The sequence below is a fragment of the Labeo rohita genome, chromosome 16 (genome assembly GCF_022985175.1).
Source record: "Labeo rohita strain BAU-BD-2019 chromosome 16, IGBB_LRoh.1.0, whole genome shotgun sequence".
Classification (NCBI taxonomy): domain Eukaryota; kingdom Metazoa; phylum Chordata; class Actinopteri; order Cypriniformes; family Cyprinidae; genus Labeo; species Labeo rohita.
Genome location: NC_066884.1, coordinates 24,824,935 through 24,841,854, shown reverse-complemented (window position 1 = coordinate 24,841,854; position 16,920 = coordinate 24,824,935). Strand labels below are relative to the sequence as shown.

The 16,920-nt window shown below is 34.8% G+C and overlaps 1 protein-coding gene across 1 annotated transcript in view; it reads left to right on the top strand.

Annotated features, from left to right (window-relative positions):
* ankib1b (ankyrin repeat and IBR domain containing 1b) overlaps positions 1–16,920 on the top strand; it is a 37,194-nt gene that overhangs the window by 16,355 nt on the left and 3,919 nt on the right. The window contains exons 9-19 of the mRNA XM_051131110.1: positions 2,103–2,269; positions 3,099–3,187; positions 3,300–3,430; positions 7,586–7,720; positions 7,909–7,995; positions 8,280–8,346; positions 8,585–8,730; positions 10,299–10,477; positions 10,642–10,693; positions 13,649–13,760; positions 16,832–16,875. Of these exons, the coding sequence (XP_050987067.1) occupies positions 2,103–2,269; positions 3,099–3,187; positions 3,300–3,430; positions 7,586–7,720; positions 7,909–7,995; positions 8,280–8,346; positions 8,585–8,730; positions 10,299–10,477; positions 10,642–10,693; positions 13,649–13,760; positions 16,832–16,875 (1,209 nt within the window). The remainder of the gene's footprint in view (positions 1–2,102; positions 2,270–3,098; positions 3,188–3,299; positions 3,431–7,585; positions 7,721–7,908; positions 7,996–8,279; positions 8,347–8,584; positions 8,731–10,298; positions 10,478–10,641; positions 10,694–13,648; positions 13,761–16,831; positions 16,876–16,920) is intronic.

The window sequence follows — 16,920 nt, the reverse complement described above, 5'->3', positions numbered from 1 at the left end:
AAGGACGAAACATTTTAGTTTAGTTTAGTTTAATACGCAAAGGTTCATGGCAAATTCTCTAAACTTCACATGACAAATTTTCATCTGATAATGGTTCATATTTAAGGAATAATGTACAGCCGGCTGATCCTTATATTGCAGAATAAATCCTGACAGAGTTATTTTGAGAAATCTGTCTATCACATACATTACCAGTCAAAAGTTTTTGGACAGTAAGATTCTTCTGCTCACCAAGCCAAAAATACAACAAAAGCAGTAATACTGTGAAATATTTTTACTGTTTAAAATAACTGTTTTCTATTTGAACATATTTGAATTATTATCATATGTAATTTATTCCTGTGATCAAAGCTAATTTTCAGCATCATTACAGTCTTCCGTGTCACACGATCCTTCAGAAATCATTCTAATATGCTGATTTGCTGTTCAAGAAGCATTTATTATTATTATTATCAATATTTAAAACAGTTGAGTACATATTTTTCAGGATTCTTTGATGAAAAGAAAGATCCAAAGATCAGAATTTATCTGAAATAAAAAGCTTTTGTAACATTATACACTATACTGTTCAAAAGCTCGGAGTCAGTATAATTGTTTTTCTTTTTTTGGGAAAGAAATTATAGAAGTTAATACTTTTATTTAGCAAGGATGCTTTAAATAGATCAAAAGTGATTATAAAGACATTTATAATATTACAAAAGATGTCTATTTTAGAATGTTCTTCTGATCTGTGTGTTCATCAAAGAAACCTGAAATAATTCTACTCATCTGTTTTCAACATAGAAATAATAATAATAATAAATTTTTTTTTTTTTTTTTCTGAGCAGCAAATTTGAATATTAGAATGATTTCTAAAGGACCATGTTGCTGGAGTAATGATGCTAAAAATTCAGCTATGAAATCAGAATAATAAATTGCATTTTAAAATATATTCAAATAGAAAACGGTTATTTTAAATGGTAAAAATATTTCAAAATTGTACTGCTTTTTTGCTGTATTTTCGATCAAATAAATGCAGGCTTGCTGAGCAGAACAGACTTCTTTAAAAAACATTAAAATCTTACTGTCCAAAAACTTTTGACTGGTAGCGTACATGTACTTACCAAAATAAGTAAATATAAAAATATAAATGGAAAGTTATTTTTTTTGTTTTCAAATATTATTTGATATTAAGCTTAAGAGTAATGGTTACATTTTCAATGTATGAACACTACCATTCAACGTTTGGGGTCAAAACCTTTTTTTTTAGTAATTAAAGTAATTAAAAAGTTGCAAATGTTTTCCATTTCAGGTAAATTATATTATTTTGAACTTTCTATTCATCAGAGAATCCTGATTAAAAAAAATGTATTATCGTTTCCACAAAAATATTAAGCAGCATAAAAATAATGAGAAATGTTTCTTCACCAATCAGCGAATTACAATGATTTCTGAGAGACTGAAGACTGGAGTAATGCCTGCTGCAACTTCAGCTTTGCCATCACAAGAATAAACTACATTTTAAAATATATTAAAATAAAAAACAAGTATTTTAAATGTAATAATTTCACAATATTGCTGTTTTACTGTATTTTGGATCAAATGAATACACTCTTGATGGGTATAAGAGACTTATTTCAAAAACATTAAAAATGTTTAGACCGCAAACTATTGAAAAATAGTGTAGTACAATATAAGTTTATGTATTATTAATGTTATTCAGCAGCTAGTTAACTTTTATTTTAAGTTACCTCTCATCTAGCTTTTTTTTTTTTATCTCTTACTGGTTTGTTGTTCTAATTACCAATGATTCTATTTTCTTGCTTAAATTTAATATTTTATAATTTGTACTGAAGTCATTCAAGGCCATTTCACTATAGCCAGAAACCATTAAGTAAAGAATTCACTATTCTAACCCGTGTTGTTTAGAAAAAAACAAAGGGTGTGAGATAAAAGTTGCATGTTGCCATGTAAATTTTTTAAGTACACAGTTATGTATATGCAGAGAGCCACATATTAAATAAATAAAGGGAGTGCTTTGCATTTTAAATGCCTCTCTCACTTGTTTTCTCCTCCATTCTTTCTCCGTCCTCCTCTTTACTCTATTTCTTTTTTTTCCTCAGGCATTTGTTGAGAATAATCCTGCCATCCGGTGGTGCCCGCGGGCTGGCTGTGATAGAGCGGTGCGATTGGCCGGACAAGGGCCAGGTGCCAGCACCTCTGACCCGCTCAGTTTTCCTCGCCTCCAGGCCCCTGCTGTGGACTGTGGCAAGGGCCATCTTTTCTGCTGGTCAGTGCCAGTCACTAACACAAATCTCTCAAGCCATTATACCAGAAGAGAGAATTTGTAATTCTGAACAAAATCTCCAGTTCACTACATGATTTAAAGAACGAATATTAATAGTATTTCTGAACGATTCATGTATTTTAGCAGTGCAAAGCATGTTACACAGACATTGCCGAAAAGATCACACTTTACGTACATATATATATATATATATATATATATATAAATGAAGGAAGGAAGAACGTGTGTTTGTATGTATGTTCTGGACATAGTGGTCTCTGGCGATGCAGCTGGCTGAGTTTCTCTTTCCCACAGCTCTGGTCCTTATGTCCCCAACACACAAACACAGACATATACACACACCCACACAGTGGGCTCGTATCTCATCACTGCCTGTGCCAAATCTGAGCATTACATTTGAGGCAAAACACCCTCCCCTCTCTCAAACATTTTATCTGTCTGAGTGAATATGGATTGAATCTAATACGAAAGAAGCTGTCGTTTAAAGGCGTATGTGGGCAGCAGTCTGTGGTTTATTTCAGTGGTTCTCAACTGGTAGTTCACCGTTCTGTCCTAACTGGGTAGTGGATGTCAGGGAAAATACAATGCTAAATGTTAAACTAGAACAAACTCCTGAACCTGGAAATTTGTTACATTACACCGTTAATATGTTAGCATAGGTTAATCTTTTACTCATTTTTGACACATATTTATCCCCAAAAGCCATTCACTACCAACAACTAAAATGCATGGAATTCAAATAAAATATTCAATAGAAATGGAATTTCCTTCATTCTTAGTCTTGACGTCACGCTGGTGTTTCTCCCCACAGGGAGTGCCAAGGAGAGGCCCATGAACCATGTGACTGCCAAACTTGGAAGATGTGGCTTCAGAAAGTCACTGATATGAAACCAGAAGAACGTGAGCTTGTTTTGCTGTACTTCTTAGTTATATGTCCTGAAGTACTGTTCCTACCTGTCCAAAAATGGATTTGGACCTCAAGCAACTTTATTTCTGTCTTTTTCCATATCAGTGGCAGGTGTAAGTGAGGCGTATGAAGATGCTGCCAACTGCCTGTGGTTACTCACCAACTCCAAACCCTGTGCCAACTGCAAATCTCCCATTCAGAAGAATGAGGGCTGTAACCACATGCAATGTGCCAAGGTTATTTAAGTTATAATAATAGATTCATGTATATGCCAGGTTAAGTATGGGGTGGAGTCCCAATGGAGTTTTTCAGAGGTGTGGTATGCAGGGTTGACAAGAGAGTTGGTGTGAACTTTGGAAGTGAACAAAGGGTCAAACGTGATACCAGTGAAGTTTGAAAGGGATTGACAAAAACCTTAAAAATCAGTGAACAAATCTGAGTTTCGGCCCGTTTACTTTTAAATCTCCTTTGTGTTAAGTTTAAGAAAATTCCCAGTGCCACTGACTGAAATGAGTGGGAGGGTGTGTATCAAAACAGGTGGTAAAATAAATCTTAGCAAAGGAGTGATAACTGAGACCATGATGGCTGGTGATATGACAAATAAAAAAAGGGGGTAGATTATAAAAACGAGAGGGCCAAGAACATGGCCCTGCGGGACACCCTGAGTGGAAGAGTTGTGTTTCTCAAAAGAGATGAAATATTATCTTCCAGTAGGAAGTAAACCAAGATGGAATTGTGCCCGTATGGCTGTGAGCCATGAAAAGAGTAAATCAGGACTGTCAGAAATGGAACTTTGGATGAAAACCTGATTGGAAGGGTCAATGAGGATTATTAGAAAGCATTCAGTTTTAAGCATTGCTATTGTTGTTATGGCTTATGACAATTATAAATGAATGCTATTGTTAAGAATAAGATTATAAATTATGCCTCTCCAACAGTGGGCTGATGTTAAATCATTGAAGGGGTCATATGATGTTGCTAAAAAGAAAATTATTTTGTGTATTTGGTGTAATGCAATGCGTTTACGCGTTTTGAAGTTGAAAAAACACATTATTTTCCATATACAGTGGCATGCAAAAGTTTGGGAACCCTTTGCAGAATCTGTGAATGTGAACAAAATAAGAGAGATTATACAAAATGCATGTTATTTTTTAATTTAGTACTGTCCTGAGTAAGATATTTTACATAAAGATGTGTACATATAGTCCACAAGACCAAAAATAGCAGAAATTATTAAAATAACCCCCTTCAAAAATTTGGAACCCTTGGTTCTTAATACTGTGTGTGGTTACCTAGATGATCTACGACTGTCTTTTTGTTTTTTGATGGTTGTTCATGAGTCCCTTGTTTGTTCTGAACAGTTAAACTGAACACTCTTCTTCACAAAAATTCTCCAGGTCCTGCAGATTCTTCAATTTTCCTGCATCTTTTGCGTATTTGAAGCCTTTCCAGCAGTGACTATGATTTTTGAGATCCATCTTTTCACACTGAGGACTATTGAGAGACTCAAACACAACTATTAAAAAAGGTTTAAAGATTCACTGATGCTCCAGAAGGAAACACGATGCATTGAGAGCCGGGGAGTGAAGACCTTTGAACGGGATGAAGATGTCCAAATTTTTCTTATTTTGTTGAATATCATATTTTTCCATTTAGTACTGCCCTTCGGAAGCAGCAGAAGATACTTGCATGTTTCCCAGAAGACAAATTAAGTTTGTCTAGATCTTCAAATTCAAAAAGTTTTCAGCCCTGGCTCTTAATGCATAGTGTTTCTTTCATCCAGGTAACCATACACAGTATTAAGAACTAAGGGTTCCCAAATTTTTGAAGGGGGTTATTTTAATAATTTCAGCTATTTTTTGTCTTGTGGACTATATGTAAACATCTTTTACTTAAAATATCTTACTCAAGACCGTGCTAAATAAAAAATAACATGCACTTTGTATGATCTCTCTTATTTTGTTTGATTCTGCAAGGGAAACACAACGATTTTTACAAAGCTCTTCATTCTGAAAAGCATGGTGTGCTCTGATTAGCCAGCTGTTCAGTGCGTTTTGATTGGCTGAATACCTCATCCGTGTATCAGAAATGTTACGCCCCTTACCATGTTGTGATGCCGTGTCCTGGCGCGATGAGATAAAAACAAAAAAAATAATTATAAATGAGGCATTTGTTGCATCTAGTGAGGACATAATTACTGATTATAATGATTTGTGCTGTCTTTTTACACATTGCATTGTGTTGCGCTGTGTAAACGTAACACCATGTCTAGGGTTGGGTATCGAAAATTGATTCCGCTTCCAGAATCGGATACTTAAGGTCAGGATTCGGATACTTATTGTGAAATTAAAATTTCAATTCCGCCTATCGATTCCTATTTGTGGTTCCTTTTTTTTTTTTCATCTGTGAGGACCCAACCTAGCGATCTGCCAGGACCTTGCTCGATAATCTAAGCGCATGGCGCTCCAGAGAATGGCTACACTTGTGATCAGAAGTTGAAAAAGCAAAGTATAATATTTGTGATAAGCTAAACATGTTGCAATAGAGGTGTCACCACCAATATGACAAAGCATTTTAAGTTAACAGATCATTAAAGACCACAAACACAATTCAAATACCAGCGTGATTCTATTCCTAAATTACAGTGATTCATCTGTTTGATTCCTCAACCTTTCTTTTGTGCAGCATGCAGTGTCATGTAGGCTCTATGAATGATGTAGATGAACAGTTTCACAGTATTTTCAACCACACAGTTCATTATTTCTGTGTTACAAACATTCAGATAATCAGAAGTACTGGGATAAAAGTTCATAGTCTGGATATAAACTCTTGATATGCACGGTAGAGATCGAAATAGAGTAAATCATCCTTTTGAAAGTTAATTTGACATTCCAAAAAATGTTGATGATTTATCGATTACGTTGTTATGCCAGTAGGTGACAAAAGGGGGCTGTTAATAATGTATTTGTCTTTGATCATTCATTCAAAAACACTGATTCATCCAGTAATGAACCTAAATCTTGAGTGAATCACTGAATCATTTACCTATAAAGTAGGCCTACATGTGATTTTGTTTATTTGTGCAATGTTTTTTTTTTTTTTTCGGAATCGTAAGAGAACCACAACTTCCATTTAAAAAAACGACAAGAAGAACACAATTTATCCAGAATCACGCAACTCTATTTTGCAAACAGCTCTTAAGTGAATCTTTTTATGTAGCCTGTTGATTTTTGTTCATGGTATTCAGCTGCAACTAAATGTTTAGCAAAAAAGAAACAGAATAAATATGCTTGATATCATCTTTTATTCACATTGGAATTGAAACTGGGAATCGAAAAGAATCGGTATCGATAAGCAGAATCAGAATCGGAATTGATAAAATTCTAATGATACCCAACCCTAACTATGTCTGCATTTGTGATCGTAAAAACAACAAACACTACTACAACAAGCACTACTCTACACTGCTCAAAACTCACGTGCTACTAGCCAGTAGCAAATTCTTTGCATATGAAAATGTACTTACAGGCTGTGAGTCAGAAGCACCAGATTGTTCTTGCAAAGTTGGAATTGCCCCACTTCATAGTGTGCACAGCCGGCATTGTAGGCTACTCTCCCAGGCTTCCGTAAATTACGTTGCACACACTTGAATATTTGCTTTGTACTGTTCTGGAACAGTATTGTAATTATAACTTAACCACTGATTTCTAGTTGTGAACTCATTTGGAATGGCAAACAAAGTACCTTTGCTTTCACCACGAAACACAACATCGCGACGGCTGCAACAATACTACAGCCAGAATAAGTTACGCCGCCTTTATTTGCGTAAACATTTGGGCGGTGTTATGCAAATATTCCCACACACCATGACACGGACATATGGGGGCGTATTTGAATGAGCTGTTTTAGGAAGGCGAGTCTTAACTTTTATAAAGAACATCTATTTGGGTTTGAGACTTTGCAGCTTTACAGATCTTATATATGCACGAACAGCTTGTAACACTCCAAAGACAAAAGAAAACATGAAATCACATCATATGACCTCTTTAAAAATAATGTATGAGGAAATCATTATAAATGCCTCTGATTAAAGAACAAAAAAAAGTGTATGTGCCTTAGGAACGAATACATTACTGTTAATTCAATCTTGATAATCCTGCAACAAGGTTACTAAACAGGAAAAGATATTGCAAATACTAGCACTCCAAAAATTAAAAAAAAGTGAGAGATAGTTTCCTAGCAACACACATAATCCTTGCTGTCAGAATCCCACAACTCCCAGCATGCTGCCTGCTAGACTGCTATATGCATTTGCTAGTGACATCATCAAAGTAGACAAATAATTTGTTTTTAATGTAGGTGTTGTTAATGAAGAATGTATGTGTGTACAGTGCAAGTATGATTTCTGTTGGATCTGTCTGGAAGAGTGGAAGAAACACAGTTCCTCTACAGGCGGTTACTACCGCTGCACACGCTATGAGGTCATTCAGCAAGTGGAGGAGCAGTCTAAAGAGATGACCGTTGAGGTACATATACTTACATGCATGCCCAAGCTGTTTTGTCTGTTTATATATTTATTGAATAAAGTAAGAGTTGTTATAGAGTTTTTAATAATGAAGAAAGAAAAAGATCTCGGAACTGAATATGGCTGTGCCTTCACGTTTACACGCCTAATGTTTTTCGTCTTTCTGTTTGTTTATTTTGTTTTCTCCAGGCTGAGAAGAAACACAAGAACTTCCAGGAATTGGATCGCTTCATGCACTATTACACACGCTTTAAAAACCATGAGCACAGCTACCAGGTAAAAAAAAATCTACAAAGATCTGCTTGATTTGACATAGTCTACATAGTTGTCTACTAAATGCCAGGAAGTCTGGTCCCAGTGCAGCTGTGTCTGGCCAAAAAAAAAAACCTTGGCTAGAAGAGATTGTGTGAATAGCATTTAAAGCGAGCAACTACCGTTTTCATTTTTACCTGCGGTTTATGTATCATGGTCAGTAAACAGACATTTGGCAGTCTGTGCCAAATGTCTGACATGATGACTCAGAGGCAAATGAGATTTTTTTGCATTATCTTTTACTACAGCTGGAGGAACGCCTGCTTAAGACGGCCAAAGACAAGATGGAACAACTGAGCAAAGTTCTGAGTGGAAGTAAGATGCAAAACCACACTTATGTAATCAATGTTAATAAATTATTTCTAAGCTATGTTAATGCATGGTTAACCTTGTATAATTTACCGTCTGGAAATACTCGATAGAGAATTAAACTTACTTGTTCATTCACAAAGTGATTCCTTCTACATTTAGCAATACATCCAATTTTAATACTTGGTGTTGTAGACTTTTTAAATTAGATTTTAACTCCTATAATGTGTTACTGTTATTTCAGGAGAAGGTGGCCCTCCAGATACTACTTTCATTGAAGATGCAGTGCATGAACTACTTAAGACTCGTCGTATTCTCAAGTGCTCTTACCCTTACGGGTTCTTTCTGGAGCCCAAAAGCACAAAAAAGGAAATATTTGAACTTATGCAGGTTAGTATAACAGATGCTAGGTATGGCACTGTTGAGGTCAAAAGTTTATGTACACCTTGCAGAATCTGCAAAATGTTAATTATTTTATTAAAATAAGAAGGATTATACAAAATGCATGTTTTTTTTTTTTATTTTATTTAATACTGACCTGAATAATATATTTCACATAAAATACATTTACATATAATCCGCAAATGTAAATAATAGTTGAATTTATAAAAATGACCCTGTTTAAAAGTTTACATTCACTTGATTCTTAATACTGTATTGTTACCTGAATGATCCACAGCTGTTTTTTTTTTGTTTAGTGATAGTTGTTCATAAATCCCTTGTTTGTCCTGAACAGTTAAATTGGCTGCTCTTCTTCAAAGAAATCTTTTCAGGTCCCACAAATTTTTTATTTCAATTTTTTTTAACCCTTTCCAACAATGACTGCATGATTTTAAGATCGATCTTTTCACACTGAGGACAACTGAGGGACTCATATGCAACTATTACAGAAGGTTCATTCGCTCACTGATGCTTCCAAAGGAAATACAATACATTAAGAGCTGGGGGGGCTGAAAACTTTTTGAATTTGAAGATCAGGGTAAATTTAACTTATTTTGTCTTCTGGGAAACATGCAAATATCTTCTGTAGCTTCTGAAGGGCAGTACTAAATGAAAAAAAAAATATTTAGGCAAAATAAGAAAAATGTACATGGATCTCAAAATCAAACAGTCATTGTTGGAAAGGGATCAAATACACAAAAATGCTGAAAAACTAAAGAATTTGTGGGACCTGAAGGATTTTTCTGAAGAAGTGGTTTAACTGTTCAGGACAAACAAAGGGACTCATGAACAAATATCACAAAAAAAAAACAACCTGTGGATCATTCAGGTAACAACACAGTATTATGAATCAAGTTTATGCAAACTGGACTATGTGAACATCTTTCATGTAAAATATCTTATTCAGGTCAGTACTAAATAAAAAAAAAAACAACAACATGCATTTTGTATGATCCCTCTTATTTTGGTAAAATGACCTGAACTGTATATGTTCTGAGTTAGTGACAACTTAAAGGGATAGTTCACCCAAAAATCAAAATTACCCCATGATTTACTCACCTTTAAGCCATCCTAGGTGTATATAACTTTCTTCTTTCAGGCAAACATAAACAGAGTTATATTAAAAATGTTCTGGCTCTTTCAAGCTTTATAATGGCAGTGAATGGGGGTCAAGACTTTGAAGCTCAATAAAGATTGCGGTTTATAAAGTTTTAAATATGGATTTTTTTCTTACAAAACCACATCGATTTGCTTCTTAAGGCCTTTATAAACCCCTCTGTGCTGTGTGGAGTACTTTTCATGATGGATGGATGCACTTTTTTGGACTTCAAAATCTCAACATTCACTGTTATTATAAAGCTTGGAAGAGCCAAGAGATTTTTTAATAATATAACTCTGATTGGATTTGTCTGAAAAAAGAAAGTACACCTAGGATGCCTTAAGAGTGAGTAAATCTTGGGGTAATTTTTTTATTTTTGGGTGACCTATCCATTTAATACTCTTACTCCTGTTGTTAGACTGACTTGGAAATGGTGACAGAAGATCTTGCACAGAAAGTCAACCGGCCTTACCTCCGCACACCTCGTCATAAGATCATTCGCGCTGCCTGCCTGGTGCAGCAAAAGAGGCAGGAATTTCTTGCCTCCGTGGCAAGAGGTGTGGCGCCCAATGATTCACCCGAAGCCCCTCGACGCAGGTAAGAGCCTCTTCCTCAATTACAGACCGCTTTTGATTTACTGCTGTATTTTAACAGTAGTATTATATTTCCTAAGAGCGACATTTCATTTGTAACACAACTGCACCTGCAGCCCCACAGTTTATAGGATCACATGGAACCTACTTTTTTGTTTGCGTTTACAGTTTTGCTGGTGGAACATGGGACTGGGAGTACTTGGGTTTCGCTTCTCCCGAGGTAACTCTTTTGTTTGGTTTGTTTTGGGAATAGTTTGTTAAAGAGTGTCTTTGTTAAATCTAGTTAGCTGGTGTATGGTGCCTGAAGTTTTGGCAGTGCATATCGGCCTGTAGAACAAGATGTTGTCCTGTTGCAGCAGTTGTGAATGTGTGAGACCTGTAATGTTAAACAGTGTACCGCTATTTTGTTCTAATCTAAAGATCCAGAGGAATCATGCCTTTCTCGGGGGAATTGATCCGAGAGAGCACTGTCAGTATACAGGAAGCCATCCGCAGGTATTAAAGAATCCTCATTAGATCCCATCTCAGGAACGGCTAAACAAACAGTGGAATGGCACCTATCATGTACACTCCATCACTAATGTCATTGTCCACTTTTTTTTGGTCGCATGGTTTATTTCTTTCTGTTCATTCTCTATTGCCGCTGTTCAGTATTTCAAACGATTGCTGTGTACTCAAGAATTCTGATGCCGTTTTAACGTTTAACGGGAGCTTTTTCTTTTCCGTTAATGAATCCCGACATGATCTTCTAAAAGATGCCTTTGGTGTTGTAACTTCAAAAGGCAGTTTTCTGCTTTTTGCTTTGACTGTTTCATGAAAGGTCACGAAATATGCGTTTTTGCAGACGTTCCAAGGTGAACCAGGCCACCACTTCAGCAGCCTGTATTGCTGGTCGCTGCTCTTCTTTTGAAATCATGTATGCAGGCTATGGCGCAGTTTCATTTTGCTCTGGATTTATGGCTTGTAGAAAGAGGAATAATAGTGACGCACTTTATTCAACTTTTTTATCATTGATGCTTGAGCGGTACCTCTCAGGAATGATTTTCCTAAATGTACATTGTTTAATATTTTAGTTTGCTGTTTTATTTGTTATTGCATGCTTACTGCATGCAGCTTCAATTTGGTTTAGATGTAAGACTTTTTAATTTTTGGGAGTTTGTCGACCTGTGGTGAAATTAAAGTTAAAGAAGTGCAGTATAGATCATCAGTTATGATTGGTGATTAAATTTTAAATAGATTATAATGACACATATACACTGAAATGCTATCTCTTGTTGGTTTTGTAGTAAATTTCATTACAGAGTGTCAGACTGTTTGGATATGTAGATGATTCGACGAGCTTAAAGGATTAGTTCTCCAAAAAATGAAAATTTTGGCATCTTTTACTCACCCTCATGTCATTTCAAGCTGTTTGTCTCTTTATTTTCATGGAATATAAAAGAAGAATTTTTTAAATAATGCTGGTCACTTTTTTCCATGCAGTTAGTATGAATGAGTTTGGAGCTTTAAAGCTTTAAGGACATTTAAAATGTTATATGCAGTCCATATTATTGTATTATATTATGTTGTATTATATTATATATTATGATACATAAAATAAAAATTAGTCCGTATTAAATTTAAGCTGTCATGGCTTCAGAAGAACTAGAATAGAGCATAAATAATGTAATAAATATATTATAATATAATAGTTTCAAGATATTACAAAATAATATAATCTGTTAGTTTTGTGATACTTAAAAACACCATAAAAGTAGTCGTTATATTATGTTATGTTAAGTTATTTTATATTATGTTGTATTATATTTTTATGATACTTGAAAATATAAAGGCAGTCCATATTAAATTTAAACTGTCATTTGGCATTAGAATAATTAGAATATAGCATAAATAATGTAATAAATGTAATAGCATAGATTCAAGATCATAATATAATATAATATAATATAATGTCATTTTATGATACTTAAAAGTATTCCATATTAAATTTAAGCTGTCATATTATGGCTTTAATAAATTAGAATAAATAATGCAATGAATATATTATAATATCACAGTTTTAAGATTATAAAAAGATTATAAAATAAAAATTTTGTGATACTTAAATACCATAAGAGTAGTCTTAATATTATTATATTATATTACATTGTATTACATTATATTATATTATATTATATTATATTACATTTTCATGATAGAGAAGTCATATGGCTTTAGAAGTATTAGAATATAGCATAAATAATATAATAAATGTATTATAATACGATAGTTTCAAGATCTTATAACATAATATAATATAATGTTAGTTTTTGTGATACTTAAAAATACCATAAAATGAGTCATAATATAATGTAATATAATATAATATAATATAATATAATATAATATAATGTAATGTAATGTAATGTAATATAATATAATATAGAATAATATAATATAATATAATATAATATAATATAATATAATGTATAATATACTATAATATATATTATATAATATAATATAATATAATATAATATAATATAATATAATATAATATAATATAAAATATAATATACTATAATATACTATAATGTAATGTAATGTAATATAATATAATTTATATATTTTTATGGTACTTAAAAATATAAAAGTATTCCATATTAAATTTAAGATGTCATAATGCTTTAGAGAAATTAGAATATAGCATAAATTATGTAATAAATATATTACAATATCATAGTTTCAAGATTTTATAAAATACTGTAAAATGTTAGTTTTGTGATGCTTAAAAATATTATAAAAGTAATCTTTATATTATATTGTATTATATTGTATCATATTATATTATATTATATTATATTATATACATTTTCTAAAGTCTTTGTGTGATATTTATACATTACTAATAATATTTTGAATGAGAAGGTGTGAGTAATAATGCCATTATTTTCATTTTTGTTTTTGAACTATTCCTTTAAAAGGCTTTTTTTGACTTACTCAAAGCGTCTGTCTGTTATTCTGACATGACGACACCAGTAGCTCTGAACTTTGATGCTGCCGCACAACAGAATTCCTGTAGTGAGGTGTAGGGTTCCTCTGAGAGTCTGACTTTTATTCACAGGGTCCAGTGGGAATGCTGGTACTCCTCTTGAAGCAGCTTTGAAATGCTGTTGTGTGCGGTTTTGTGTTGTAGGCTTATGCTGAGTTCCAGTACAGACGCAGACACAGGCAGCGCAGGAGAGGAGACATGGCCAGCCTCCGCAGCAACACACCCGACCCCGATGACCCAGGCCACAGCACTTTAGGTACGTTTTATGAATGTGTTTTCAGTCTGGTGCCCATATTTGCTGCTACATGTAAGCATTGTGGTGCTCCGTAGTTGAAGCAGCTGCAAGTGAAGTCCCCTGCACACTGCAGTCAGCAGTTATTGTACTGTAAACCTATTTATCACCACTTTCTTTTGCAGTCTACACTTTTTTTTGGAGGAATATAAATGTTGTGGGGTGAATTTCTTACTCGTTGTTTCAGATTTAAAGTACACTGTGAGTGCGCATTCAATACAGTTAAATCTTTGTTAAAGTTTCTTAAAGGGATAGTTCACCAAAAAATGAAAATTCTATCATTAATTACTCACCCGCATGTCGTTCTGAACCATAAGACCTTGTTCATCTTCAGAACACAAATGAAATTGACACGTTCAAGGCCCAGAAGGCTAGTAAGGACATCCTTAAAATGTGACATCAGTGGTTCAACTGTAATGTTATGAAGATACGAGAAAACAAAATTAACAAGTTCATTCAACAATTTCGTCTCTTCTGTGTCAGTCTTCGACGTGTGTTCACAAGAGTAGCATGACGCATGCATGTGGCAGTTTTGACACAGGAATCAGTAGATTCTGACGCAGATTGTCCATCTTTCTCACTTCAGGGCTCTAGACTCATTCTTCCTACTGGTTGCTCTTTTGCAACTAACTTTCTCAGATGGTTGCACAAGCACGTAATTTGGTCACTTTTTTTTTGCTACAACATGGGATTAATCAATGCATGCTGATGAACTTTTTATCGTAGTTTTTAGTTATGTGGTAACGAAAGTGGTTAACATTAAACCCGTTCTTTTTCATCGGTAGTGTTATTTGTGATTTGAATTTTGTGAATTGGAGTTCCTCTTTTGCTATGTTATGAGCCGGGCCTCCGATGCTTTAGTTTTCGAATTCACATCTTGTCACATTTTACAAAAAAAAAAAAAAAAAGAGATAATTGTCTGTTTTGCTTACATTAATACACACTAAAACAAAAGATGGATTCATTGTTATGCTTAATTAAAAAGCACTACAACAATAAACCAGTAGGCTACAAAGAAAAACTAGCGTACATAACGTTTATTAACAAAAACGAATAAGATGAGACATGGCACACACCACATCCTGTATTATATACTGACTAATAAATTACAGAACACTTAGCAAACACTGTATTCACACTTGTCATATTTGGTTCGATTAAAGTGAACTCTGACGCGATTGCTCTGTTAGTGCGGTTCATTTGAGTAAGTGTGAACGCTGCCATCCGAACCCTGGTGTGCACCAAACAAGGGGACCAAGACTGCTAAAAAGATGGGTCTTGTTCCGCTTCTAAACAAACCCTGGTGCGGTTCGAATGAAATATGAATATGACATGGATCAAACACTTCTAAACTAACCAAAAACAGGAAGTAATGACAAGATGCGACACTATGCAACATGATTTCACAAAGGTAACAAGCAGTGTATCCAAAACAAAATGAGCAGAGGGCAAACATGGAGCAACGAGGAGGTAAAGTGCCTTATATGAGCTCTTTGTGAGTTCGCAGGTAGTGAAAATAAAGTCGTACATGCAACAATGAGTGCGCTTAGTCCAGCAGACGGCATTAGGTGTATTCGGCTTTAAGCAGCTTTAAGCTTTAGGTTGAAAGCACCTTTTCTTTTTGCTTAGAGTGTTCGCTGAGTTCCATCACAAAATATACGTCATTCAACCCAACCAATCAGGTTGTGAACATATCTCTATGCCTTTAGGTTCGGTATCTTTATGTTCGCTGTCAAAAATGCCAGTGTGAACGCTAAACAGACCAGGACCAAATGTTTCATTTTCCTTTTTGGTCCGGACCAAATGAACCGAACCAAACAAACCAAACTACAAGTGTGAACACACCCTTACTTTACTTCAGATTGAAAACCAAATCCTCCGTCTGCCATTGTTTCCTCATCGTTCTCGTAATTTTTGCCACACGCACCTTCGCACTCGCACTAAAAGTGCCTCTCTTCACATGATCAGTGAAATCTGACTCCTGCTGGCACTGTATGGAGCAGACGTGTATTCTCATAACTTCATAAAATTACGGTTGAACAACCGATGTCACATGGAGCATTTTAACAATGTCCTTACTAGGGATGCAACAATACAGTTAGTCCACGGTTCAATACGTACCTCGGTTTTTTAACACTGTTTTCAGTTCAGTTCTGATATCTTGCCACTTCAGTGTGGGGTTTTTTTTGCAACAAATTAACAAAATTCTCCCGTAAACCTCTGTACATGTACTCTGTTAAGAATAGAATGGATTTCATTCATACTGGATGCCAGAGGGCGCCCTTGTGCAGAAAATCCACATATGTGTCAAAGAAGCATCATTGATGACATTGCGTTCCAGCTTCTCTAATATGGATAAAGGCAGCGCTGTTGCTGTAAATGAATAAAAACAAGATATAACGTTAAATGTTTTGAACGATGAAATGTAAGGACAATAAACGCTCGTCTGCAATAATATATGGTTTATCTGTGTTCTTCAAGCCATCTTGTGTATTTTCATAAGCCATTTCTAATCGACCTAGAATATGAGTATAGAATTTATTGTCTGCTCCATTCTGTGATAACAATCCACATCATCTAACTCTTTTGTTGGACAACAGGTTTAGAATGGCTTATCATTGCATGTCATTACAATGGAAGATGCTCTGTGTGTGTTGCTTTTTCCAAAATAAGCGGGCACACACAGAAAATTCCGAGAGAAATAAAGCAAGGAAGTTGTTTAAATGCAAAACCGAAAACCGCAATTCACAAGCGCGTATTGAACCGTGGATGTCGTACTGAACGGTTCGATATTATATTGAGAATTGTGACATCCATAGTCCTTACTACCTTCATGGGCCTTGAACGTGATGGTTGCAGTGCTGTCTAAGCAGGGTCAGACAGCACTCGGATTTCATTAAAACTATCTGAAGTGTTCTGAAGATGAACGAAGGTCTTATGGGTTTGGAGCGACATGAGGGTGAGTAATCAATGACAGCAAAACTGCCCTAGCAGTCTGACTAAACAAAACATTTTCCATTTGTCTTCTCTTACAGGCACACAAGAAATCGGTGGTAGTCAGGGACCGGGTCTCCCCATGGTGAGTTGAGACCCTTTTAACTTGTTCTCTGGCGGAAGAGCTTAG